Source organism: Squalius cephalus (genome assembly GCF_949319135.1).
Source record: "Squalius cephalus genome assembly, chromosome: 4".
NCBI lineage: Eukaryota > Metazoa > Chordata > Actinopteri > Cypriniformes > Leuciscidae > Squalius > Squalius cephalus.
This window is the reverse complement of record NC_137125.1, coordinates 7,940,409-7,967,156: the sequence shown is the minus strand read 5'-3', so window position 1 is coordinate 7,967,156 and position 26,748 is coordinate 7,940,409. Positions and strand designations below refer to the sequence as shown.

Here is a 26,748-nt window from a genome sequence, read left to right as displayed (position 1 = left end):
ATCTTTTTTCTTTCTTTCTTTCTTTCTTTCTTTCTAACAAATCTTTTTACTTTCTTTCTTTCTTTCCTTCTTTCTAACAAATCTTTTTACTTTCTTTCTTTCTTTCTAACTAATCTTCTTTCTTTCTTTCTTTCTTTCTTTCTAACTAATCTTTCTTTCTTTCTTTCTTTCTTTCTAACTAATTAATCTTTTTTTCTTTCTTTTCTTTCTTTCTTTCTTTCTTTCTTTCTAACTAATTAATCTTTTTTCTTTCTTTTTTTTTTTCTTTCTTTCTTTCTTTCTTTCTAACTAATCTTTTCTTTCTTTCTTTCTTTCGAACTAATTAATCTTTTTTCTTTCTTTCTTTCTTTCTAACTAATCTTTTCTTTCTTTCTTTCTTTCTAACTAATCTTTTTACTTTCTTTCTTTCTCTTTATTTCTAACTAATCTTTCTTTATTTCTTTCTTTCTTTCTTTCTTTCTTTCTAACTAATCTTCTTTCTTTCTTTCTTTCTTTCTAACTAATCTTTTTTCTTTCTTTCTTTCTTTCTTTCGAACTAATTAATCTTTTTTCTTTCTTTCTTTCTTTCTTTCTTTCTTTCTTTCCAACAAATCTTTTTACTTTCTTTCTTTCTTTCTTTCTTTCTTTCTTTCTAACAAATCTTTTTACTTTCTTTCTTTCTTACTAATCTTCTTTCTTTCTTTCTTTCTTTCTTTCTAACTAATCTTTTTTTCTTTCTTTCTTTCTTTCTTTCTAACTAATTAATCTTTTTCTTTCTTTTCTTTCTTTCTTTCTTTCTAACTAATTAATTTTTTCTTTCTTTTTTTCTTTCTTTCTTTCTTTCTTTCTAACTAATCTTTTCTTTCTTTCTTTCTTTCGAACTAATTAATCTTTTTTCTTTCTTTCTTTCTTTCTTTCTAACTAATCTTTTTACTTTCTTTCTTTCTTTCTTTCTTTCTTTCTTTCAAAGTAATTAATCTTTTTTCTTTCTTTCTTTCTTTCTTTCTTTCTAACTAATCTTTTTACTTTCTTTCTTTCTTTCGAAGTAATTCATCTTTTTTCTTTCTTTCTTTTTTTCTTTCTTTCTTTCTAACTAATCTTTTTACTTTCTTTCTTTCTTTCTTTCTAACTAATCTTTTCTTTCTTTCTTTCTAACTAATCTTTTCTTTCTTTCTTTCTTTCTTTCTAACTAATCTTTCTTTCTTTCTACTTACCATTCCTTCTTATTTCTCTGTTTTCTTTATTTCTGTCTATCCTTTCTTTCTTTCTAACTAATCTTTTTCTTTCTTTCTTTCTTTCTTTCTTTCTTTCTTTCTTTCTTTCTTTCTTTCTTTCCAACTATTATTTCTTTCTAACTAATCTATCAATCTAACTTGAAGCTACTTTAAACTTCTAACTTATTTAAACTTCTTCAAACTCTCTGGTCAGGCTTTCTCAAGCCAACTTAAAGTTTGTCTCAACAAACTTTTTTTTTCTAGTTTTATTTAATATTTCTTCTGTATACTATCTCAACACTATATACTATCTCAACATCAATGTTAAATCAGTTTTTTTCATGAATAATTATCTGCAAATTAATAATTTTAGATATATTCATGGTTAAACCGAATGACTTTTTTGTTATTTAATATTTCTTCTGTATACTATCTCAACACTATATACTATCTCAACATCAATGTTAAATCAGTTTTTTTCATGAATAATTATCTGCAAATTAATAATTTTAGATATATTCATGGTTAAACCGAATGACTTTTTTGGTGACAAATTTTATATATAATTTAATTTATACATAATTTTTTATATATATATATATATATATATATATATTTTTTTTTTTTTTTTTTTTTTTTTTTTAAAGAAAATGACAGATCGTTTCACGAGATAAGACCCTTATTTCTCGACTGGGATCGTGTAGAGACTTTGAAGCTGCATTTAGATGGACATTTGAATAGTTGTTATAGGGTGAGTAAATTATCAGCAAAAAATTTTTTGAAAGTGAACTAATCCTTTAATAATGTTTTACATTGACATTAATTAGGCAGGTCGTTTTTGCTGTAGTATCAAAATTGTAATAGAGAATTGTGATATTTTACTGGTATCTATTTTTACCGCTGACCCAATCCTCAGCACTGAGCCCTGCTGGAGCTGCTCTAAATATGTGCTGGGCTATTAAATCAAAGATAAAATATGATAGAGCAATAGAATAAACAGTGAGAGTAATAGAAGATCATACAATACATTTTAACAGGCTTAAGCATGGAAATAACTGAAGGAAATATATATTTGTTAAACTAATTAAGCCAACTCATATGATTTATGTTATTTTGGTTTCTCTACCCAAATACATAAAAAAAATGACAAATGCAATGAAAATACAGGTATCGGTACTCTGTATCGTTACTCGGTATCGCCAAGTACCAGAAAGTATTGGAATCGAACTTGTTCTGGGAAATGTGGTATCGGTACATCCCTAGTAAAGATAAAAAAAATCCAAAGTAAAAAAAAAAAAAAATCTCTATAAAATCAAAACCAGTATTTTCAGTTTCTTTAATTTATGATCAAATTTGAAATATTAAAATGGGTAAACCTCAGGTTGCTGAGTTTTGTCTGATGCCTGACCCAACCTGCCTGATAATGGTGGTACTTTGGTATTTAATATCATCACACTCATTGATACATTTATATTTATTCTTTTTTTTTCTGAAGAGTCTTGGCCAGCAAATTACCTGTGTAAGATTAAGACCAATTAAAATGACTAACAGTGTATATAAATTATAGTAAAGAAGCCTCCTACAGTGCTCTTCTGGTGTTTTTGATCACTGGCAGCAGTCTCATCACTGCTTCATCAGATCTTCTGTACTTCTGCAGTTCAAACTTCTCTTGAGTCTCTTCTGACATCAGGAGCACAAACACCAGACCAGACCATTGAGCAGAGGACAGATTCTGTGCTGAAAGTTTTCCTGAGCTCAGAGTCTTCTGGATTTTCTCCACAAAGTCATCTTTTAGTTCAGTCAGGCAGTGGAAGAGATTGATGGTCCTTTCTACTGATTTCTCATTCTCTATTTTCTTTTTGATATAGTCAACAGTGTCTTTAACATTCTCTGTTTTGCGTTCCAGACCTGGCAGTAGTTCCTTCAGGTCACTCTGATTGGACTCCAGTGAGAGACCCAGGAGGAACCGGAGGAAAAGGTCCAGGTGTCCGTTCTTGCTTTCTAAAGCCTTGTCGACTGCAGCCTTATGAAGCTGAAACAGTGGCTTTGTGGAGAGTTTCTGTGTCATTTTTTTCCAGAATGGGAAAAATGGGTTTGCATTCTTGTCTTTGTTAACAAAAAACACATAGAGAGCAGCGAGGCATTCCTGTACGCTGAGGTGTACGAAGCTATAAACGTGTGTGTCTGAAAAAGCCCTTTCCTCCTGAAACATTCGAGTGCATAACCCAGAGTACACTGACCCTTCACTGACATCTAGTCCACATTCCTCAAGATCTTCTTTGTAGAAAATCAGGTTTCCTTTCTCCAGCTGTTGAAAGGCCAGTTTCCCAAGCTTCAGAATAATCTGATCAAAAGACATTGCATTGTCTTTAGGTTCAGGGTTATCACGGTTGTATTTTTCTTTCATCTGTTGCTGCTGAGAAATTAAGAAGCTTGTGTACATCCCTGTGAGAGTTGTTGGAGTTTTGTCACTGCTCTCTCGAGCCAGTAGAGGCTGAAGAACAATAAGAGAGATCCAGCAGAAGACGGGGATATGGCACATGATGTACAGACTCCTGGATTTCTTGATGTGACTGATGAGGTTCTCAGCAACCTCAGGACTGCTGTTATTTTTGAAGTATTGCTCTTTCTGCTCATTGTTAAATCCTCGCACCTCTGTCACTTGATCAATGTATCTTCGGGGTATCAGACTGGCTGCTGCTGGTCTGGATGTGATCCAGATGAGAGCAGAGGGAACCAGATGTGCCTTGATAAGGCTTGTTATTATCTTACTCACTGTTGTTTTTTTGTGAACATCTGTAAATCTGCCACCCTCTTTAAATCTCAAAGGGAAGCGACATTCATCCAGCCCATCAAAGATGAACAAGACCTTACCATCACCTTCAGGAAGAGAGGGCAGTTTATTAGGACTAAAGAAGTGTTCGTGAAGCAGTTCCATGAGACTGCAATTCCCTGTAATCAAGTTTAGCTCACGGAACGGCAGAGGAAAAATGAAGGCTATATCCTGATTTTCTTTTTCTTCAGCCCAGTCAAAGATGAATTTATTGACAGAGACAGTTTTTCCTACCCCTGCGATCCCCATCGTCAGTACCTTTGTGTTTCGTTTAAACATGTCATTACACTTGATTGGCTTCTCCTTGCCAGTCGGTCGGTTGTGATTTGATTCAATCAGTCTCACCTCGTGCTCGTTCTCTCTTCCTCCAGTCTCATTCTCCACCACGTATAAATCAGTGTAAATTTTGTTCAGGTATTCCTGATGACCCGTCTGTGAATTACCAACCAATATCTGCTTGTAGTCCCGTCTTAATTTGTTCTTCAATCTGCGGCTGGCCTCTGTGTAATCATGAAGAGTAGCTTGACTGTCATCTGCAGTTGAACCTTTAAAAAAGAGGAGAAAGACAGCAAAGACTAAGTGATCATGTTTTTCATAAAGTCTTAATAAAACCTATTTGTAATTTGTAACCTGGTCTGCAGTTCCCATTACAAAAATAATGATAAAACTGCACTTCTGCTGTATTCAAATTAATCACACTTTGTCCTGAAATTGTGTTTTCATCAACATCTTACAGTATTCTGAAGTTCACAACATATATGGTGATGGAAACACCTTGACTAATGTTGACTTGAATGCAGTTGTATTCAGTTTTTAAATTCCTGAATAACTTCAGGTCATGCTGACGGGCATTATTAAAAGCCTTTTGATTAAACATTGACATCTAGCACACCAAACTAGACATGTAGTCTGTACTGTAGTAGGCTTAGGTTAGGGTTATTAGGGTTAATATTCATCAATATTAGGGATGGCCCGATACCGATACTGGCATCGGGGATCGGGCCGATACTGTCTTCATATACTCGTACTCATAAAAATTCGCCGATACCACGCACCGATACTACGTACATTTTGCGAAACGAAACTGGCCGCCGCGAGTGCTTTGTCGAGGTGAACTGAGGCATAGACGCGCGAGCTGGTCGAGCACATCCCTTTAAACAGACAACAGTGAAAAGTTTGTTCAGTCGGATGTCAATGGCAAAGAAAATAAAACGAGGCATGTAGCTTATTATTAACGTTAACTGACGAGAGAGAGAGAGAGAGAGAGAGAGAGCGCACTTATGTTGAATGCTCTTGATTGCTGATCGTTCACTCAGCATATGTTATTTGGATGAAAACTAAATCGTATATGTAAGTAAAGTAAAACATGAACTGTTACCTGATTTAAGTACAACGAGTGGTTCCCTACATTATTACAGGACGTGTGCAGGTCAAGAACGCAAACATCCAAAGCGCGCGCCCCGCAAACCAGCTCTCTCAGCGCGCGAATACTGAATTATTGTCTTTCACGTCTTGCGCTTGTACTGACGAATTCACACAAAATTATGTAAAAACGCCCGTCTTGGCGAGTATCCTATAGCAAACAAAGTCGGTTATATCTCAAATGAACGTAACATGTTCAAATGCGGTCCGTGCGTTCGGTCTTAAAGGGGCAGCAGTCTAATAAACCTGCTTCTGTGTTTTAATGTTAATCAAACAAAGGACAAAGAAATACTCACTGCTCTTGACTAAATAGGCTACCCTTTTCAACTTTACAAAAATATCCATCTATATATAATTTATACAGTAATGAATATGCTTTTTTCACATTTGATTACTTTATTCAAATTTCTGTACCTGTTAGATCTACCTGAAAAACTCTAAAAACACTGTTTATTTCATTTGTAGTCTTTCTTTGTTCTATTGTATTTATTTGTCCTATTTGTAATTCGATTGTTTGTTCTTATTTTGTTACTGACTGCTTACTTGTTTTAAATTCACATTAATTAGGCAGGTAGTTTTTGTTGTAGTATCAAAATTGGATTAAATAATTGATATTTCACTGGTTTTGACAAACATTTGAACCGCTGACCCGATCCTCAGCACTGAGCCCTGCTGGAGCTGCTCTAAATATGTGCAGTGGCTATTAAATGAAAGATAAAATATGATAGAGCAGAATGAAGAGTGACAGTAACAGAAGCTCATACAATGCATTTTAGCAGGCTTAATTAAGCATGAAAATAACTGAAAGAAATATATATTTGATGAACAAATTAAGCCAAATAATATGATTTATATTATTTTGGTTTATCTACTAATACATTTAAAAATTACAAATGCAGTGAAAATTCAGGTATCGGTTACGGTATCGGTATCGGCGAGTACCAAAAAAGAAAGTATCGGTATCGGACTCATTCGGCAAAAAGTGGTATCGGGACATCCCTAATCAATATTACTGATCTGCCTGCATTGACACCATTATATGAGAACTGAACTGAGCTGGACGATGACATCACGGTTTTCACCAGAGTGGCTGTATAGGCAAGGCAAGTTTATTTATACAGCACATTTCACTCTTAGGATTGAGACGCTTACATTAAATAACAACCTCTTCCTAAGGAAGTATAGTTGCTGTCCTTTTTTGTTCACAGTTTCAGTCCATTTATCCCACCTCAGTTTATGATCAAGGACAAACCCAAGATATTTATACTCATTAACACTCTGAATTGGCTCCCCTTTAACAGTCGTCACACTCACTGAAGACTCCTTCCTAAAATCAATACACATCTCCTTTGTTTTTGAAATATTTAACTTAAGGTTTGACACAACAACAAATAAATTCATTTAAAACAGGTCCATGACTGTCCTCATCCCCCTGAAGGAGACTAACTAATGCAGTGTCATCTGCAAATTTGATTATATATCTCCCTGAATGGGCACTTATACAGTTGTTTGTGTACAATATAAACAGTAGAGGTGAGAGGATCCAACATTAGTAATTTGTTTCTCCGACAGTGATCCACCCACACTCACTCGCTGTACTCTGTTTCTTAAAAAGTCTCGCAACCACAGAATCTGTCCTCCATCTAGATTAAACTCTGTGGCTAATATTTCGACTAACACAGATGGCAATATGTTATTAAAAGCTGAGGAAAAGTCAGCAAATAGGATTTACACGTGATTTTTGGAACCTTCAAGATATGAGTAAAAAATATGCAACAATGTTAAAATTGCATCATCCACTCCCTTGTTTGTCTGATATGCAAATTTCAAAGGATCCAATACACTCAAAAAATGGTTTTGTGGCACTGTTCTTTTTACCCAAATATTTTATGTTAAAGTAACACACATATATTTCTTTTACCACCAAAACACTATTGTATCGCGTTTAATTAATTATAATTTTCCACTATACTTAATTATCGATCGTTAAACTAATGTAAAGGGTTTAATTTTGCGATAAAAAAATGGATTTGACAATTTCCAACGTATTGGATGAAGACAGCGTGTGAAAAAGGTGGCAAGGTGCATGGCATCAGAGCTAGAAAATATAAAGTTAATCTAAAGGCGAAGTCTTTCATTTCTGTTAGTATTTTGGAAAGTCTGTTCTGGGATGCTTTTAATATATTGCACAGAAAAAAACAATTTTGGCTGCTTGTTCAAATTGCTTCATTAAAATGAGCTTGCAACACAATTGCTATACATTTTGTCTAATAACTTAATTTGATTGTGTTCAATCTGCTTAAATATATGTAAAATTTAAGTTTACTTAATACGTTTGTGTTGGATTACATGAATGATTTGTGTTGCATTAACTGAAACTGGGCGAGGCTTAGTTCCCAGCATGCTTTGCATATAGCTGAATTAAGAGAGAATAAATGTTGAAATTAAGTGTTATTTTATGCGTTTTTTAGAAAATGAGAAAAGAGGAAGACTTGATAGTGTGTAATTGTGTTTAGTGTTTAGTGTTCAATTGTGTTTAATGTTTAGTGTTCAATGTGTTTAACATTGGAATAATTAGAACCATTTTAATTACAGTGGGTTACCATTGTGGAGAAGAGTGGAGCATTTGGTCAGGCTGTGGACTGATTCAAAGAAGTTTTACTCCTGTGGTTGAAGAAGCATATCAATCTTAGCATTTAAGATGTTAATAAGTGCTCTTTTTAGTTAATAGCTAGCTATAGTCTAGAAGTTCAATTGAGAAATCATGTAAATCCATCACACTTTATTTATCAGTGCAGTTTTAAATAAACTAAAGCATGTTCACTAAACTTAACCAGTTTAAGTTACAGGGAAGCAATTCCATTGATTTGGTTGGACATTACTATTTCACATAGGTTCTTTCTCATTCAGTTGTGTTGTCACAGCACAAGGAGCTTACATAGGTTAAAAAAAAATCCACTAATGTTAATAAAAAAAGAATTTGCGTGTGTGGAACCACTGTCCATAATGTAAGTTATTTTAAAGAGTAATTTTTTTTAGTGTATATATTGCGTTTTTGACACTACATTCCTTTTAACAAGCCTTTCAAAGCTTTTAAATACCAAAGACGTCAGTGCAATTTGCTGAGAGTCACTAAGTTCCAATGGTTTATTGATTTTAGGAAAAGGTATAATAGTTGAAGTTCTCCATATAGTTGGTACTATGTGTTGGTCTAAAGATCTTTGGAATAACAGAGTAAAAACTGTTGATAGTTGCTCAGCACAGTTTTAACACTCGTCCACAGATGCTGTCAGGCCCAGGACTCTTATGTGTATTGCAACTCTGAAACATTTTCTTTATATCAGCCTCATGATGGAGAAGTTATTAGTTGATGTCAAAGTTCCTTCATCACTATTAGTATCCTCACTATTCCCCTCAAAACGTGAAAAAAAACTGATTTAACCTATTCGCTAGCTCCAGATCCCCACTTTTGCCATTTGTGATTGTCATATTTGTGTTATACTTTCCTTGACTTTTATGTGGTACACTAATAGTAGAATTATGATCCACCTACTGTCAAAATGATTGATGACCCTCTAATTGATTGATGGGTTGACCTTTTGCCCTTGCCCTAACCTTGCCCTAGTGTTGACCTGCCCTAGTGGTGACCTTACCCTCTCGCTGACATTGTCACCTTTGACCTTGTATCCTACAGGGGGGGTGGAAATGACCTTTGACCGTTGATTAATTGGTTAATGGGATTATTTATGACCTTGTGAGTATAAGGGGGTTCATTGATGAAAATGGGGTTATTTATGACCTTGGGAGTATAGGGCTTCCATTGATTAATATTTGAACTTTGATATAATGGAAGTTATGAGGGTTATTTTTTAGCTCTGACATCAGGATGTGTGTGATATACTAATGGAAATTATTAGGATTATATATATCAGGATGTGTGTCACATGCAAGCATCAGCATGGAGCTCCCTCCACATCCCATAGCACAGGGGGATTGCAGTGGAAGTGAGAAAAAGAGGTTTTCTAATAATGCTGTATTAAACTAACTAAAGTTGAAAAACATGCTGTTCTTTAAAAGTATATGTTAATAATCCCTAATAACTTCCATTAGTATATCACACACATCCTGATGTCAGAGCTCAAAAATAACCCTTCATCACTTCCATTATCTCAAAGCTCAAATAATAAACAATGAATCCCCTTATACTCTGCCTTTATAACAGGGCCAAAGTTCAAATATTAAACAATGAACCCCCTTATACTCACAAGGTCATAAATAATCCCATTTACCAATTAATCAACGGTCATAGGTCATTTCCAAACCCCGTAGGATACAAGGTCAAAGGTGACAATGTCAGCGAGAGGGTAAGGTCACCAATAGGGCCAGGTCAACACTAGGGCAAGGTCAGGACAAGGGCAAAAAGTCAACCCATAATCAATTAGAGGGCCATCAATCATTTTGACAGTAAGTGGATCATATCACTACTCGTCTATAATGAAGAAATGATGGTTGTACCTTGTTCTAACTGTTTCTCTGGTGTCTCCGTCGCTAAGGTTTTTTGTGGCTCTGTGAGGAAAGAGAAAATGAGTTGAAGCATTATTTCATACATGATTGTTAATAAGCAGTATGTCTCAGAAAGCACAGTTATTGTGTATTTTTAAACATTACAATTTATTATATTATATTTTCATTATATGAATTGTATTATAGTCATTATTATATATATATACATATGTATATATATATATATATATATATATATATATATATATATATATATATACATATATATATATACATATATGTTGGAGCCAGACTTGCTTTCTTTATTATGGTTTGAGTCGAATTATGATAATGTGTTTTGTTAATAATAGTTTGGTGTGGTTATGTTGTATTTGTTTATATTCAGACTTTTGTTTTGCTTTAATATTGCTTTGGTTTTGCTTTTCTATGAGTGCAACATGGAGGTGTGCGTTACTGAACCCGCCCACCAGCAATCAGGTGACTGCAGCACCTGTTTTATGGGTTCAATCTAACACGGAGTTTAGAGTTTGTTTTGAAAGTGGCTAGCAAGGTGCAGCCGTATATTTTCTTTGACCGCTCATTTACCAGCTTGGGATTATTCACTGAAAGCTCCATCACCCTCCCTGTTGTACGGTAGGACAATAAAACCAATGGAAATTCAGGTACAATTATTCACACAACATTCAATAAAAAACATAAACGGAACGGACTTGAGGAGTTATGTTTGAGCGCGTCAGCGACTGGCTGCAACACTAAGAAAATACAATATATATATATATATATATACACTGTATATACTATATTACCATGTCCTGCAGTGTTTAAGCTGTAGTTGAAGGTCACTGGGCCTGTGATGGTGTTTCCAGTGAGTACAGGAGCATTTACAGTTGCTCCTGTTTCAGCTTTCACATCAACACTGACTCCAGTGTGAGCATTGCTGCTCATCTGGCCTGGAATAGAGATAGAGAGATTAATTACATCGCTTAAATCACAACTTTAACCTTTCCAGTGAGTACACATCAACACTGCTAGTAGTGATTATAATATAGCATGTGTCAAAAATTATTTATTTATTATTTATGTCCCCCACTGGGGGGATGTAAAAAAAAAATCAAGGGCCCTATTTTAACGATCTGAAACGCAAATATCAAGTGCGAAACGCAAGTAACTTTGTGAGCGGGTCCTGGGTACTGTTGCTATTATACCGGCGGGATAAATGACTCTTGTGCCCGACGCAAATCTAAAATGGGTTGGTCTGAAGTAGCTTCATTACTCATAGGTGTGGTTTGGGTGTAACGTGAAATAAACCAATCAGAGCGACATCTCACATTCCCTTTAAGGCGAGACACTACAGGTGAATAGGGTAAAAAAAAATTATAATAGATATCACCATGAAACTTCCTCAGTTGATTACTTACACAAGTATATAAAAAAAATGTATTACAAGGTTCAGAAATGTGTATGTTTAATTATGCAAATTAGGCATTATCTCATTAAATATGCACGATTTTGCATTTATGTTCGGTAGATAGATCTGAACATATGATAAAGCCAGGTGTAAAATTCTTTTTTCATTTTGTTTACACACAAGATGAAAATAAAAACTAAGAGGGATTTTAGGATATATGCTTTCATTACCTAGGAAATCAAAATATACTGTCCATAGCCATAAAAAATAGATTTTCGCCATATTTTTTTTATTAAAATGTCACATAAATCAGGCCAGGAATGATTTATTAAAAAATCCCTCTGAAAATATCTTCAGAATACTGCTAAGTGTATAACTGGAAAGTTTGGTGTACACAGGTGCTACATAGGCTGAGAAGTATGTACTGGAGAATGACAAAAAAAACGCAAAAAACTCATTTTGAGAAAACGGCAGTTAAAGATTTAAATAGCTCTAAATGAGAAATCGTCGTCAACTTTAAATCCCCCTTTGGACATTCACGATTGGTTACTGATAGAAAGGAAATGCCCATATTTGGGTTACATAGCGTTGTGCAGGAGACTCAGAGCTTTACAATGATCCCGGTCATGACAGACTTAAGTAAACAGACGGAGCTCGGCGTGTCGCATTTGAATGCTAACTTCCTGGTAAATTCGGGAGAAACTTACTGCCGCAAGTAAACAAAATGTAATAAAATAAACATCTTAATGTATATTTTCAACGTTTTCTTTATAGCAGCTTGAAAGAGCACATACTGAAGGAGTAAACTAGCCCAAAATCTCAAAACTGACCACTGCATAAAAAATCAATGTTTTTGCCTGCCGTCTCACCTTAACCCTCTGGGGACCAAGGTGTTTTTGGAGCCCTTGAGATGTTCTGACATGCCTTGAAATTTGTGCTTTTTTCAGTTATTTATAAACATGTTAATGGCAAAGGTGTAAAATCACTCTATATAGCACAAACAGGGCCACCAAAATATGCGGGCAACGTGTATGTAGATGTTTGTATTTTTAAGAGAATAATGTTTATGCGTGGTTATTGGAAAAAATAAAAATGAAAGTGGCTGAATTAAGACCACAAAACACATATTAAATATGTGTCCACAAGACTTTTGTCTAATTGATGTTGTACCTTTGAGTACTGGCTTCAAAATGATGTGAAAATAGTCTTGCTTTATCGTTCACAAAAAAAAATACATTGATTTAAATGGTGTAAAACAGGTTTTGCTTGGAAAGCCAATATGCGAGGGGGGCGTGAAGGAGTAGTTTACACCTGGGTTGTCCCACCCACTCTGCATAATGACTCTGCATAATTAGCCATTCATTCAGGTGTGACACTGACTGAGCCACAATGCAAGGACAATGTATTTAGAAGAATACTTATATTGACCATTTAAGATTTCGCTTACATCTATCTTGTAAATATGTTTAGCTATTTTATTAAAAATGTTACAATTACAACAATAATTACAATTTCAACAATATTGCAAGTGTACTCTTTCTTTGTAAAAAAAAAAAAAGAAAGAAAAAAAAGATTATAGGCCTACATTTTATCATATGTATTCATTAGTTTGAATATAGCCAACATTGGAACATCTAACATCTTAGTCTATGACTTTATTTTTGACAAAAATAGTGTGACTAACGCCTGACTAACGTTGTTTTATTGAAATATCAGGGCATATAAATGTTAATTTACGTTGCTTATACAAATACATTTTATTTCAACATATTCCAGTCGATTTTTACTCATCTCAGTAGGCTATGGCAAAGCAGTTTATTCTTTCACACACAGACACGCGATTCATATTTAGGCTAAACACTCTTTACAAATATGTACCCTTCATTCATCTCACAGAAACGCGAGTCATATTATAGAAATGCGATTCATCTTTTTGCGGTTTATAGGCCTACACTAACGTTATTCCATAACGTTATTCCACACTTGAGAAAAGAAAACAGCCTACCTCACTCCTCAGCGCGATCTGCTGCTCATATCAGGAGATATTTCTCCTCATCACCACTGTGGAAACTTTTCTCCATAAAGGCTATAATGTCTCACTCGCGACGCGCTTTGTTTACAGCTGATGTGGGGGCGTTTCACAGACTGAAATGGTTCTCAGAATTTGCATTTGAATAGCGCGCGCTCTCCGGGGAGTGGTCAAATTACTGTGAATCATCTCGTAATGAGGTCGACTGGAGTCGCTCTCTTTTTATACAGATAACAGAAGCTGAGAATATTTGTTTTTTATATAAATGACTTCAATTAAAAGATGCGATCTCAAGCTTTATGCCCGTGGGTCTGTTTGCCTGTTTGACTGAATTTTCGCGGAGTTATAGATCATTTTCGAACGCGTTTCAAACGGGAGTTTACTGACAGAGAGAAGGCAGAAATCGCATCATCTTAATTTTTCTTTATTTGTCAAAAAGCAAAACACTTTATTTTTATTGTGAGTATACAGAAAAAAAAATAGAAACTGAACAGGATCGATTGATGTATTACACGAAAATGAAAGATCAAAATTAACAGAGCATTTAGTGTTTATTTTCATTGCTAAAAAAAAAAAACGAGCAAAACGCGCGGGCGCGTTTTTGGTCCCCAGAGGGTTAAGAGCAGGTGCGCTTGTTCCATGGCGGATTGCTATTATAATGGCGGATTTGCCAGGAGTTGCCAGGACACTGCTTAGTTATCACTGTATGAATTAAATATATACTGATTCTTATTAAAGCTACAAAAGTTATTCACCCAAGAGCAGTGAGTGATTTTCTCTTTGTCTTTTGTTCATGACCCCAGTTATTGCAAGGTGTTGCGATATGCGTATCGTGATATATACATTTGCGATATTTCGATATTATATATCACAATATTTCTATATATTGTGCAGCCCTAGTAGAAATTTAAAATGTTAGCATTTGTTGATTGACAGGCTGTCTGTCTGTGGGGCCGCATGAACAGACTTTCTGGAGAGCTGATGATACTATAGCAGGACACATGCCCTTTGACCTGCTCGATCTTGGAGGCTTTTTTTCGTTAAAGACCCTAAAAGTTAATCCTTAATCCGTAAAATACCATACACATCTACACATGAGAGGTCTTCAGAAGTCGTAACTTCATGGGTCAGTGGGTCTCCTGAGAATATTTAATTTCCCTTAAAAGCCAAAGATTAAGCTAAATGACACTAGTTTCCAGCGTTCGTATTTTTTCTTTTAGAAAATGTACTTTACTTTTCTTATTTCTACAAAGGTTCAATTTCATTTAATTTCCTTGCAAGTATAAAGTAAAAAATATGATATATAGCATGTCTGATGCAATGTTTTTGCAAAGAAATAGGTGCTGCAAAACTCCAAACAGTTCCTCACACAATGACAGCATTGAGGACGGTCAACGGCTCAGGTCAATTGGTGAAAACACTGCATGTGTAAGGTAGTTTTCCAGATTACCCCAAAATCAAATACTGTATTACACTTTTCAAAGGATAATCTAGCTTTAAAGTTAGAATAAAAAGTTCAAACCAAACATATCTTCATACCTGTTGTGTTCTGACACAAAGCCATTAACTGATCCTTTTTGTTTTATAAATTTATTTTTCTTATTTCTACAAATATCAGCCTGATAAATATGGAGTTAATACACAATGAAACAAGATAATCATGCTACCAAATACGTCTGACACAACGTTTTTAAGAAAAAGCAGTGTTTTAAAATACAACTAAACCAGATGATTTTTCTTTTGACAGTCCTACAGAAATGCATGTTGATTACTAAGTTTCAGGAATAGTGCAAACATGCAATGTTCGAGAAAGCTAATATTGGTGTAATCTTTGCGAGGTCTCACCAACAACGCAAAACTTTGTGTGTTTTATGATCCAGGCATTGCTTTACTAAAAGAAAATATTATGGAAGTCATTTTCAAACTGAAAATATACCATATTTTATTTATTAATATTAATAAAGGCCTGAGGCATTACAGGTTCTAAATGTTGCGCTTTGTCTTTCTCTGAATTTCTTAAATAAGGATATATTGAACATTTCACATGTGTGAGATGACGTGTGACACTTCATATTTAAAAAAAACAAAAGCTCTGATAAATAAAAAAATATACTTTAAGTTCAAGTCAAGTTTTTCCACAGACCACCGATGTAGAATATTTGTTTTTATTAAGACTTTAAATAATTCATTCAAAAACATCTTTTATTGTTGAAAGACATAATTTAAACGTTTAACTATAAATAACTTTTAAGATTGTACTTTGAAATAAATTCAACACTAACAAAACATTCACAATGTCTCATCCTGATCACTGAACACACACTCCCTTCTGACTCAGAGACTGTCAAACACTAGCCTGGTAAAACCCAGACAACTTCCGGCAAATTTAGATTTGCTCTGCAAGTAGTCTGGCAAAGAGCCCATTCAAGCCGATTTCTAATCCGTCCAAATTGAGGCACCAATCAATAATGTTGAGGGGGGCTTTACACGATGACGATCGCTCTTGATTGGTTTTAGGTCTATCCAATTGCACCCAGAGGCATTTGAGCGACGTCCCAAAGCTTGCCTACTTTTTTGCTACACATTCAAAAGTAAATACCTTTTCTTCACAAAAAGAGTACATACTTTTATGGCGTAGTGTAACTTAGGCGAATTGGGACACAGCATATGGCTTTACACGATGACGATCGCTCAAGGGTGCGTTTCCCAAAACCATAGTTGCTAACCTGTTAGCAAATTAGTTGGTTGGCAATGGGAAATTGTACCATAATACCAAAATAACTCAGTTAGCAACTATGGTTTTGGGAAACGCACCCCTGATTGGTTTTAGGTCTATCCAATTGCGCCCAGAGGCATTTGAGCAATGTTCGTTGGTGACACCCCTTTGGAAATTAGTTATTAATGAAGCTTTGCCAGACCATAACTCAGTTACTACTGAGAATGGTCTGGTTTTAACCAGGCTAGTCAAACACTGATGTGAGAGAGAAACTCTTCAGGAAACACTCTGAGATCTTTTTTTTTAACCAACTGCATTTTTGCAATCCCCATTCATACGTTGTATGGACATCGATGTGGTCATAAATCATTTTGACACAAGCTGAATGACATCATCATAACTACTAACATGAACTGTTGATGAAACGCACTCATGCCAACTAGAGATGAATGCGAGTGAGCAGCAGACACAGAGCTCTTTAATTCGCGATCAACCTCGTTTTATTGTTTATCGGTTTATTGTAAAGTGAATTCAACAAGGCATTCTTTTTCTTTGAAGTAACAAAGGCTAAATAATTTGTTACAGTTATTTTTTGTAATTGGTGTGGATGACACGCAGCGAAATATGCAGTTTTATCAAGTCAGAATGTCTGAAGCACAGAGAGACACGTTAAAGCGTTGACCACCCAGCTATCGTCTGAACACTCTCATATGAGCATGAGTTTATCGCTTTATGCTTAGGCTGCGCAAAGCCTCATAGATGTGACATTTTTCTATTGCAATGTTTATGTTGAAATGTTTTCATTATTTATTAAAGAAAATAATGCTAATCATAACAACCTACAATAAGCCTATTTAATTCTTCATTAATCCTAAAACACAAATGCTGCCGACTAACATCGGTTAGCAAGTAATTTTACGATCATTTATGTTAAATTATTTCACTGTTATGTTCCAGTTCATAAATCTAGGCCTACTAACAAATTAAAATAACACGAAGTATAAGATGCATAACCTTGACTTGCATAGCCTTTCTAGCTAGAGAAAATCTGGGCACACAATGTTAACGTTTAGCCTACTTTGCTAAAATTTGATGCAATAATAGAAGCCTACATTTGCTTCAGTTCTAAATTTGTACTGTAATTTCAGTATTGGGGATTATGAGTTCGTTTAACTACAATGTTTCACTTGAATTGATCTGCTACCAGCTCTCAACAAGCCGCGGCTGATTAGGCAATAGAGAATAAACGGACACTTTTCAAAGTCTGTGATTGTAGCGCCTCTTAGCGGTAAAAGGCAGCAAATACACACCCGCAATTTTATGTCAATGTTCTAGTTGCTTGCAGAAGTTTTTATTAAGGTTTTTAGACCATTTTAAACCATTTAACCATTTTGTAAAATCAGACACTGTTCTATTAACCCTCTGAGGTCGGCAAACCTTTTTGCTGGATTTTCTTCACATTGTAGAACTATAAACTTAAATTACTCCGTCATTTATGGTCATACAGAAAAAAGAAATATAAAAAAAGAATCTGTGATATTTTTACTTTTGTATGTGTCCACTTACAATCAAATCAAAACATTGTGCTTTTGTAAAATAAAGAAAATAAACAGGGTGTGCGTTCTGCCTCTCGTAGCGGTGAACTTTTTTTTCTTGAGCACGTCTATAAACTGAAACAAAACTCAGCGAATACTTGTCACACATTTATGAGCCATATACCTTTATAAGCATTTAAGTGTGTACTTTTAAATGATCGGATTCAAACTGAAAACAAATATTCTCTGTTTAAATAATTTGTATAAAACCAACAAGATGTCCAGCTTCTCAAACGCTTCCTAATTATTTTTTAATTTACCACGCCCACGAGCGCAAAAGAGATTCACATGCAAATCTCCACATGGAACGCGATCGCGCTCATTAGGCCTACCTCAAAAACAAAACACCAAAACACTTCACAAGTCTCTGCTTTTAGACGCGCCTGAGCTTACATTGGATTTACATCAGAAGAAGAAGAACGCGATTTGAAGACAAGAAAGATGTAAGGTAAGAAATTCTTACATATTAGTTTGCTGTTGTTGCATAAATTTCACATTGCAGTTGAACTGTTGCTAGATATATGGTGAATATTATAATATTTAGACCCGTGTTTACTGTTACTGTGTTTGTAGATATCTGCTCAAACGTAGATATGTATATGGTAACCATAATGTTTTATATTTGAGCGCAATCACGTTTGAATGTATCATATTTTGGATCGCGGTCGCGTTTGAAAAGCAAACGGCTTCATGTTTTTACTATTATCTCATTTCATATCATCATAAAGAATGGAAACATTTGAAGTAACATGATAATCAATATATTTTTCTCTAGCGTAGTTGTTACTGAAATCTTTTGGAAGATTTATAGGCTGCTATCTATACTGTAGGTTATTGTTATTATTATTTTATCCAGCACTGCGCATAGCTTATGCCTACAAGGCACAACAAACCTGGTGTTCATAATATTTTATATAATTATTAGAAACATTTGTGTGTGTGTGTATTCTGTGAATTTTAAAAAGCAAGTTTAACCAGAAAAATCTCAAATTTATTCCCAAAATCGTGCACGCCTTTCTCTTGATATCAGTATGTTCACTTTTTTTTTTTTCAGGGCCCAGATGCCACTGAGTCCTGCTGACTTCAACATTCACATAAGTCTCTGTACATGAACATGGTAAAGTGAAAATCAAACACCTTGGAAATGAAAGGTATGTACAATGTTTTTAGGAATAGCACAAAGGTCTCTGTCTTTGGATCATTGGTTTCAATAAGTGCTTTTTTGGCATTTGTTGTGTATCTTTGGACTATGTTGTGTTGTAAATAAATCCAAAAAATCTAAAAGCCATTCTTTTTTAAATCTCCTAATTCTTTGTGCATGGTTGCTCAGAATGATAGGGCCTGATAGCTCCTAATAGGGCCGTTAGGGGAGGGTCTTTGTCTTTCTCAGGTGTGAAAACCTTACATATTAATGAGCTCCGCATAAAGCTTTTTCACACAAAACACGTCGTAAATTTTTTAAATCAATATATTGTCTTATCTGAATGAGCAGTCAGGGTGATTTTCACATAGTTTTAGAGCAAATATTCTAGGCTACGTCATACAATTTTCAAAAGTCTTGTGAAGAAATAATCAGTATGGGTTTCATGGCCTTATTCAGTGAGATTTTTTTTTTGTATTTTCACAAACCACGCATAAATGTAATTTTCTCAAAACTACAAACTTTTACATACATGCTGCTGATATATTATTGTAGCAGAGTTTGTGCTGAATACAGTGTAATTAGACTTTAGCCATGAAAATGTCACAAGTAACAGAAATAACCACAAATGTCAGAGCATGTCAGAACTAGGGATGGGACGATTACCGGTTTCACTATAAACCACGATAAAATGTACTGACGGTTAGTAATATCGTTTAAAATTGAATTATCATTAAAACCGTGTTTGATTATCGCGATTTTAGATCCTGTTCAGCCAGCAACAGTCTGTTTATAAATCCATTATGTACAGCGTACAAAACAATCGTTCAGACAAGATGATCACAACAGTATTATCAAACTCTGTAAACAATAAATCAACTCCGATTTAATTTTCAATACAATTGAAAACGGAGACGCAAGACGGCAAGTTGTATTTGAATGAAACGAGAGAGCGCGTGTTGGAGATTTTCCTTTGCCTCATGTAAAAGTCTGTATTTCTGTGTCTCAGTCAGAACCCAGGTTAAATCAGGATACATCAGGTTAAATTAGGTCAAGTGGGCTGTGAGGATGAAAGAGTACCTAACAAGCTCAGAGAGAAGATGTGTATGGGTAGCTGATAAGATGGTACTAAAAACGTCAATTAAAAATGATGGATGGTATGACAACACTGCAGGTGCATTGAATCATGTGACCAAAGATGTTCTAGAAAATGGGTATGACCAAAGATTTTTCCACCAATAGAATAATGTCTCCGGGAAAGATGATGCTAACGGTAGCGAAATCTCGATAGCTAATTGGCTACCTAGTGATAAGAAAAGGTATAAAACCTGAGGTTCTGACCATTGCAGATCAGATGAACAGCTGCATCTCACTTTGTTGCTTGTCAATAAAGTTACTTCTTCTGAAACCTGGAAATTCGACTCTTGAGAGATTTCTTCGGGACCCGATTTGAGGACTTAGAATAGGGGTAACCACGGTGGGCGTGCTGGCAGAAGCCTCACAAAACAAAAGGCGCCAATAAAAATAAGGTAAGCAGCTTTTTGCTTATATATTTGTTTTGTGTGGCTCCTGGTAGGAGCCTGGGTGGTGACAGCCTTAAATAAAAGACCCCACCAAAAAGAACCTAAAATTGAAAAGGAATCAAAAGGAGGGTAGTTTCCAGGTCTCGAGAAGGAGCGCATGCGTAAGTAGGCCTAAAGCAAGAAGTGCTTAAAAGGCAAGAAGTGCCTAAACGCAGGAAGTGCGAAACGCAGGAAGTGCGAAATAAAGCAAGAAGTGCTTAAAAGGCAGGAAGTGCCTAAACGCAGGAAGTGCGAAATAAAGCAAGAAGTGCTTAAAAGGCAAGAAGTGCCTAAACGCAGGAAGTGCGAAACGCAGGAAGTGCGAAATAAAGCAAGAAGTGCTTAAAAGGCAAGAAGTGCCTAAACGCAGGAAGTGCGAAATAAACGCAGGAAGTGCGAAACGCAGGAAGTTCGAAATAAAGCAAGAAGTGCTCAAACACAGGAAGTGCGAAATAAACGCAGGAAGTGCGAAATAAAGCAAGAAGTGCTTAAAAACGCAAGAAGTGCGTCAGTTAGATAAGATAAAGTGCTTAATAAATTCCGGAGCATAAAATTGGCTTTAAGGAAAATTTATAAAAGGCCAGGATCCAGAGATAAAGTTTCTTTTGGTTGTGCTGTGATCACAGATTGCGCTGCTGTAAACTGCTCTGCTTTAACACTAATCGCGCTGTGTTAAACTATTTTGCTTTGTCACTAACTACGCTACTTTAAACTGCTCTGCTGTAACACTAATCGCGCTGTGTTAAACTCTTTTGCTTTGCCACTAACTGCTCTGCCTGATAAATTAACCGTGTTGCTTTGAGCTGTTTTGTGTTGGCACTGACCACGCTGCTTTGAACTGCCCTAATTAAGAGAAGAGAAGTCACTCCTGAGATAAGACTGAGATAAGTGACTGAGAGAAGCTGAGACAGTGAAAGTGTATGAGAATATTATGTTTGATCTATAAAGATGGAGAGACGAGACTGATGAAATTCTATGGACAATGAAAAGCAAATTAATATAAAGAATATAAGAAAATATAGAATTCATAAAAACACTCCCAGATACTGGGTTTGTAGACTGTTTGGTCACGTTCCAGATTGCAGATTCTGTGATCCAGATAGGGAAACACAGCCCATACTGAACAGAAATGGAATGAATTAACTCTCCATTTGTTATAAGGAAAAATAACTGTGTGTGTGTATGTACAGTATGTATGTGTGTGAATGAACTCCCGGGTGTATGAATGAATATACTAACAAACTAAGTATATTTGGATTGAGATAAAGAAGTAGGGAGGGAGAAAGGTGATAGCAATTAAACAACTGATTATATTTTTTGAAGCTTGAGGAAGAAAACACATGTTGACCAGGGCACGAGATCATTATGATGAATAGAATAGGAGGGAATCGAGAGAAAGAAAAGAAGAAAATGACTTTAAACAGGCATTAAGACAAACCAAAGGCATCAAAAATCATTTTTGGTTAGAAAAATAATTCATTGATGATGAAGGACAGAGACAAAAATTGACGATTCAAAAGAAAAATGAATTCTTACAAAAATTGACAAATCACAAATCTGAGTCAACTTGAGGATGAGTGGCCCCTAGTGGATTGGGTTAAAGCGATCAAAAGACAGATAACCTTTGAAGTCTTAAGACCACATTTGAACAGATTTGACCGTCCCAAAACTACCCTTTTGGAATCATTGTTGATTAAATCAAAAATAAATCTGAATCCATTGTACATCCCATACCTGAAAAGAGATGCGTGGTACACTTGGCCTCAGGGTTTGGGAAGAGCCACAATTTTGAGGAACATGTACTGTATATGGTAGTGAGCTCATGTCTAAGACCAGTACAGTGGGAAAGTGACACAGTCGTTGAAGTCAGACATGGAGGGGAAATCAGACCAGCACTGGTAGATAATTGGACACTGGAAAGGCTGGAGGTAGTGGTAGTTTTGAGGAGCAACCGCAACCATACCAGTCATATGTGGGTAGAAATTTATGAAAATGGATAAGAGACAGAAGAGCAGTCAGCTGTCAAAGAAGAGCAGTTAGTAAAAACTAAGAATGTCGCAACGATGGAAAAATAGGAGGGGCAGGAGAGGAAACGGGGAGAAAAATCTTAAACAAAAAAGAAAGAAAAAATTTGATTTGATTTATTTGAGCCATTCAAATTGGAAACCTGCACTAAATTATGTTTTATTAACAAAGTTCGGGAGGAGCACGTTCAAATAATTGATCCAATTATCACATCATTCCAACCAGCTGTCAACAATCAGTAATCGACATGTCTATCCAATCAGCATGAGTGACCTATATATACTCATTTGACTCACCAATGTTCCTCGACAGTTTTTCAGCATCCCTCCACCACCCCGTCTCCTCACACTCGCCTGGTTACTTCCTAACCAGCAATACGGGGGGAGTACTCTGGGTTCGGGCCCAATATCCGAGCTCGGAGCCCTCTCCCCAGACAGCACGCCAAATATGCATTCCATTTATTTTATCTAACTTATTTGTAAGTGTGAACTTGTGAAAGAGGAATTAGACATTTCAATCACCATGTGGGGAGGCCACGAAGTGAAATTGACCCCATCTATTATCTATATTTAGGACAGGAAGTGTAACTGCAGGAAGATTACAAAAAATTGGCTTTGTCGTCAATTTGCCCATTCTTCAAATGCTGTGATCCGGCTGGAGAAAAACAGCCTATCCTGAAAAATAATTTGGCTTCTTTGTTACAAGAAAAAATAATGAGTAAAAGTGTGTTTGTGTGCGTGTCAAATGCACAGATTAGGACTGTTTGAAAAAGAACGATATTCATTTAGAAAGAGAAACTAGAATTATGAAAGAACACTTGTTTCTCTCTCATATAGCAAAAGTAAACGGTGACTGTGATATGAGAAAGAGAGGCAGAAAGGAGGGGCTGCCTCTGACAGAGAGAGGAGGGGCTGCAAGAAGAAAGTGAGACTGCATGTGTGTGTGTGTGTGTGTGTGTGTGTGTGTGTGAGGAAGGAAAGGAGGGAGACAGAGAGAAAGAGTTCACCTTTCCTAGTTCTAACTAGCTTATAAACCAGAAAGTGAGTAAACATTTCCAACATACACTTTGAGAGATTTTATTTGTAACTGTCATCCCCACCAGTGGACCTGTAATAGAGGAACTGCATTTTTAAAATACCTGAGAAAGACTAATCAGATATCTTAATAAATGTCTGACCATCTCGCTGAAGAATAGATGCAAGCTGGGGTTAGTAAGGTATACTGAAAAGAAGTGAAACACACTGATAATAATTAAGATTATAATGGCATCAACACCTGTAGAGATACCAAGATCAAAATATTAATTTTGCAGAGATACTATAGGACAACCCTCCAAAAATGGGGAATGAAGCCTAAAAACAAAATGACCAGCTGAGGGAACATTAGATGTGGTTATGTGCAGAGACACTGAAACATTCGTTAAAAAAAAAGAAAAAAGAAAAAAAGAAAAGTATTCAAAAACAGTTGACTAAGAGATCAAGTAAGATTGGTGAAATCTGCTAATCCGGTCAGAATTAAAAGAAGACTAATTTCACAAATACCAAGAAAACACCAATAAAAATAAATTATAAGAAATTAACCTGAAAAAAATATATAAAAATTGCTTACATGTTAGTTGACCGGTCTATGGGGGAATTAAATTAATAAGCAGGCCTAACAGGGATTGATATGGAGGATTGCGCAAACTAGTGGCCATCAAAAACACTGCAGTTTTCACTTTAGTATAAGTGGTTTGTGTAGTTCCCAGGGGAAAATCAACTAATTGATAAAAGGTTTATAGAAATATCTGACATTTAGAGATAAAATATGTATATATAGAGAGACATGCTAGATGTGGGTATGACTGATCTGTTATATAAAGACGTAGCCTATGATGTTTGCATCTTGTTGTCCCTGGGAGACAGTTTTAAATTTGAGCCATTGCAGAAATTTTGAGATCTTTGGATTGCGTTACTTAAAATAACTTGTGCATTGTGTTGAATGAGCAGGATTGGGTGACCAAGCTAAACAGACATTTTAACAGCCATACTATATTATACACATTTCACTGTAATGAGACTCGTTGATTTAATCCTAAAATGCTTGAGAGAGTAGGGATCGATATGACGAGTGATAAAAATACTATATATGTGACTGAAAATAAGGCAACTTAGACTGAAAGGCTGCTATTTTCTGCATTCTGCAAAGAAGAACTTGCTTTATTAAAATTGCATGGGGAAACTGCTGTTACCAACCAGATGATACTTCTGAAATTAAGGGACAATTGAAAGAGATGGTTGAAGAATTTATAAAGGATGAATTTGATTCATGCGGATCTCTGAGTGTTCAATTTCCAGATGACACCAGACAGCTTTTGGGACGGCTGCCTCAACATAAACAACAGCAACTGGACTGTGCAACAAGTGAGAGCAAGAAACATAAGGACACGGCTGCAGAGAAAAGAAGAGGCGTTTGGTTGGTGGACCTTCATCTCCTCTGGAAGAGGAAGCTGAAACTTCTGAGGGGTTGGTATGGACAAAGACTGTGTTGATGCAGAAACAACCAAGAAAACCATCCTGCCATCATGCAAAATTGCCTCCTACGTAGCTTGGCCAAAAGCCAGACTGAGGAGAGGCAGAGAGACAACAGCATCCAGAGTCAAACCACTATGTCCCAACATGACACCAGACCCTTGAATGCCAACAAAGACTGACAGATCAAATGCATTGGATGAGGAGGGAAACACTCAGACAGCAGCCCAACCAGTTCAACTGATCGCTGGTCCAAGCAGAAGGACTGCATCCTTTACTAAGTGGGCACAGGTGATGCGTTTTCAATGATCACTACAGAGATCGCTTCAAATTTCATTGATTGGCCATATTAATTGTATTTTGATTATTCACTGGTCCAACAGCAGTTCTCTATATTCTGTGAAGCTAACACTCTCTATTTGCTTTCTTTCAATAGACATTAGTCCAGCTGTAAGCATTAAAAATGCATTAAAAATGGGAGGGGAAGTGTTTGCATGACTCAATAATTAACTACAACTGATGCTGGACTTAGCAGAGTGAGGGACTACTGCATTAACCAACTAGGGGTAAATGCATAATTAGATAATTGATGATGTTGTCCATTGAACAGAGAGTTTTTGGGCTCTGCTTTCAAGACAGAGCTGATATAAGCTTGAGTGATACTGAGCTCTCTATCAGGAAAAATAATGTATTTAACAACAAAAAATGTGGATGATAAAGCTATGGTGCTGGTCACTCCATCTTGGTCAATAGTTAATTTTTTAGGTTTAGAAAAAAAATAGTAACTACACAAATTACAAACACGTGGTATCACAAATGCTGTCATTACCAGGGATTACACGATGTTAATATTGTTGGTCATGAATTCGAGATTATGCTAAAATCTCCAGTCATTTAAAAGAGCATCTCATAAGCACCAGAAGAAAATATTATGAAGAGAAATTAAATGAACAGATGAATGACAAATCAGATAAGAGAAATTGATAATGTTTCTTTCAAACGACAGCATGTCTAGACCTACCAGAAAATGTTATCTATTAGATATTGAAAAATTTGGGGTTTATGACAGCGGTGTTTAACACAATCAAATGGCAACTGATATCGGCCAGCTGTGTTATTCAAAACATTTAGACACTGTCATGGGGAATGCCACATTGCATACATTCAGTAGCTTCAGTAGTTGTGTTACCAATTTAGAATTGGTTGTATTCACACCTTGAAATTTAGGATAGATAATTGAATGTAAAATTAAGTCTATATCATAAGTCAAGAAGGCATAAGCTAAACCTTCAACTTCAGACTATTGGACAAATGAGGTATTAAAGGACAAATAATTACACTAGCAACCCTTTTTAATATTTTAATTTCAGATGTGCATGGTTTTGACCATCACACAAAGGGGGGAAGTGAGTTCAGAATAAAAAAAACAAAATAAAAAAAAAAACAGTTGATGATAGATGTTTTTTAATAGAAGATTTGATAGATAGCCAAATGCAATATTTGTGTTCAAACCAATGTCAGAAAAGGTGTGTATAGATTTGCTTGATCAACCATGGGGAATACCAACTGAGTTTAAGCATAGCTTTAAGCATGAAGTAAATCAGGCTTTGAGTATATTTGTATGCATAACTTGATAAAATGAAGAATGGATGAATTACATTTATTGCAATCAACAGAAGTTCATTAACACACTAAAGGCACATTGAGAGCCTTGGGAGAACAGTTGGGAACTCATAAGTGACATGATATGGCAAAACAGACCGACATTAAATTGGTTATTCGCGGAGAAA

At 35.6% G+C, this 26,748-nt stretch overlaps 1 protein-coding gene across 1 annotated transcript in view; it reads right to left on the bottom strand.

Annotated features, from left to right (window-relative positions):
* The window catches only part of LOC307156972 (uncharacterized protein), a gene marked incomplete at its 3' end in the record, with an annotated part of 98,486 nt that overhangs the window by 56,169 nt on the left and 15,569 nt on the right, over positions 1-26,748 (bottom strand). The window contains exons 2-4 of the mRNA XM_079868701.1: positions 10,779-10,922; positions 9,964-10,014; positions 2,777-4,571 (exon numbers count right to left, since the gene is read on the bottom strand). Of these exons, the coding sequence (XP_079724827.1) occupies positions 2,777-4,571; positions 9,964-10,014; positions 10,779-10,922 (1,990 nt within the window). The remainder of the gene's footprint in view (positions 1-2,776; positions 4,572-9,963; positions 10,015-10,778; positions 10,923-26,748) is intronic.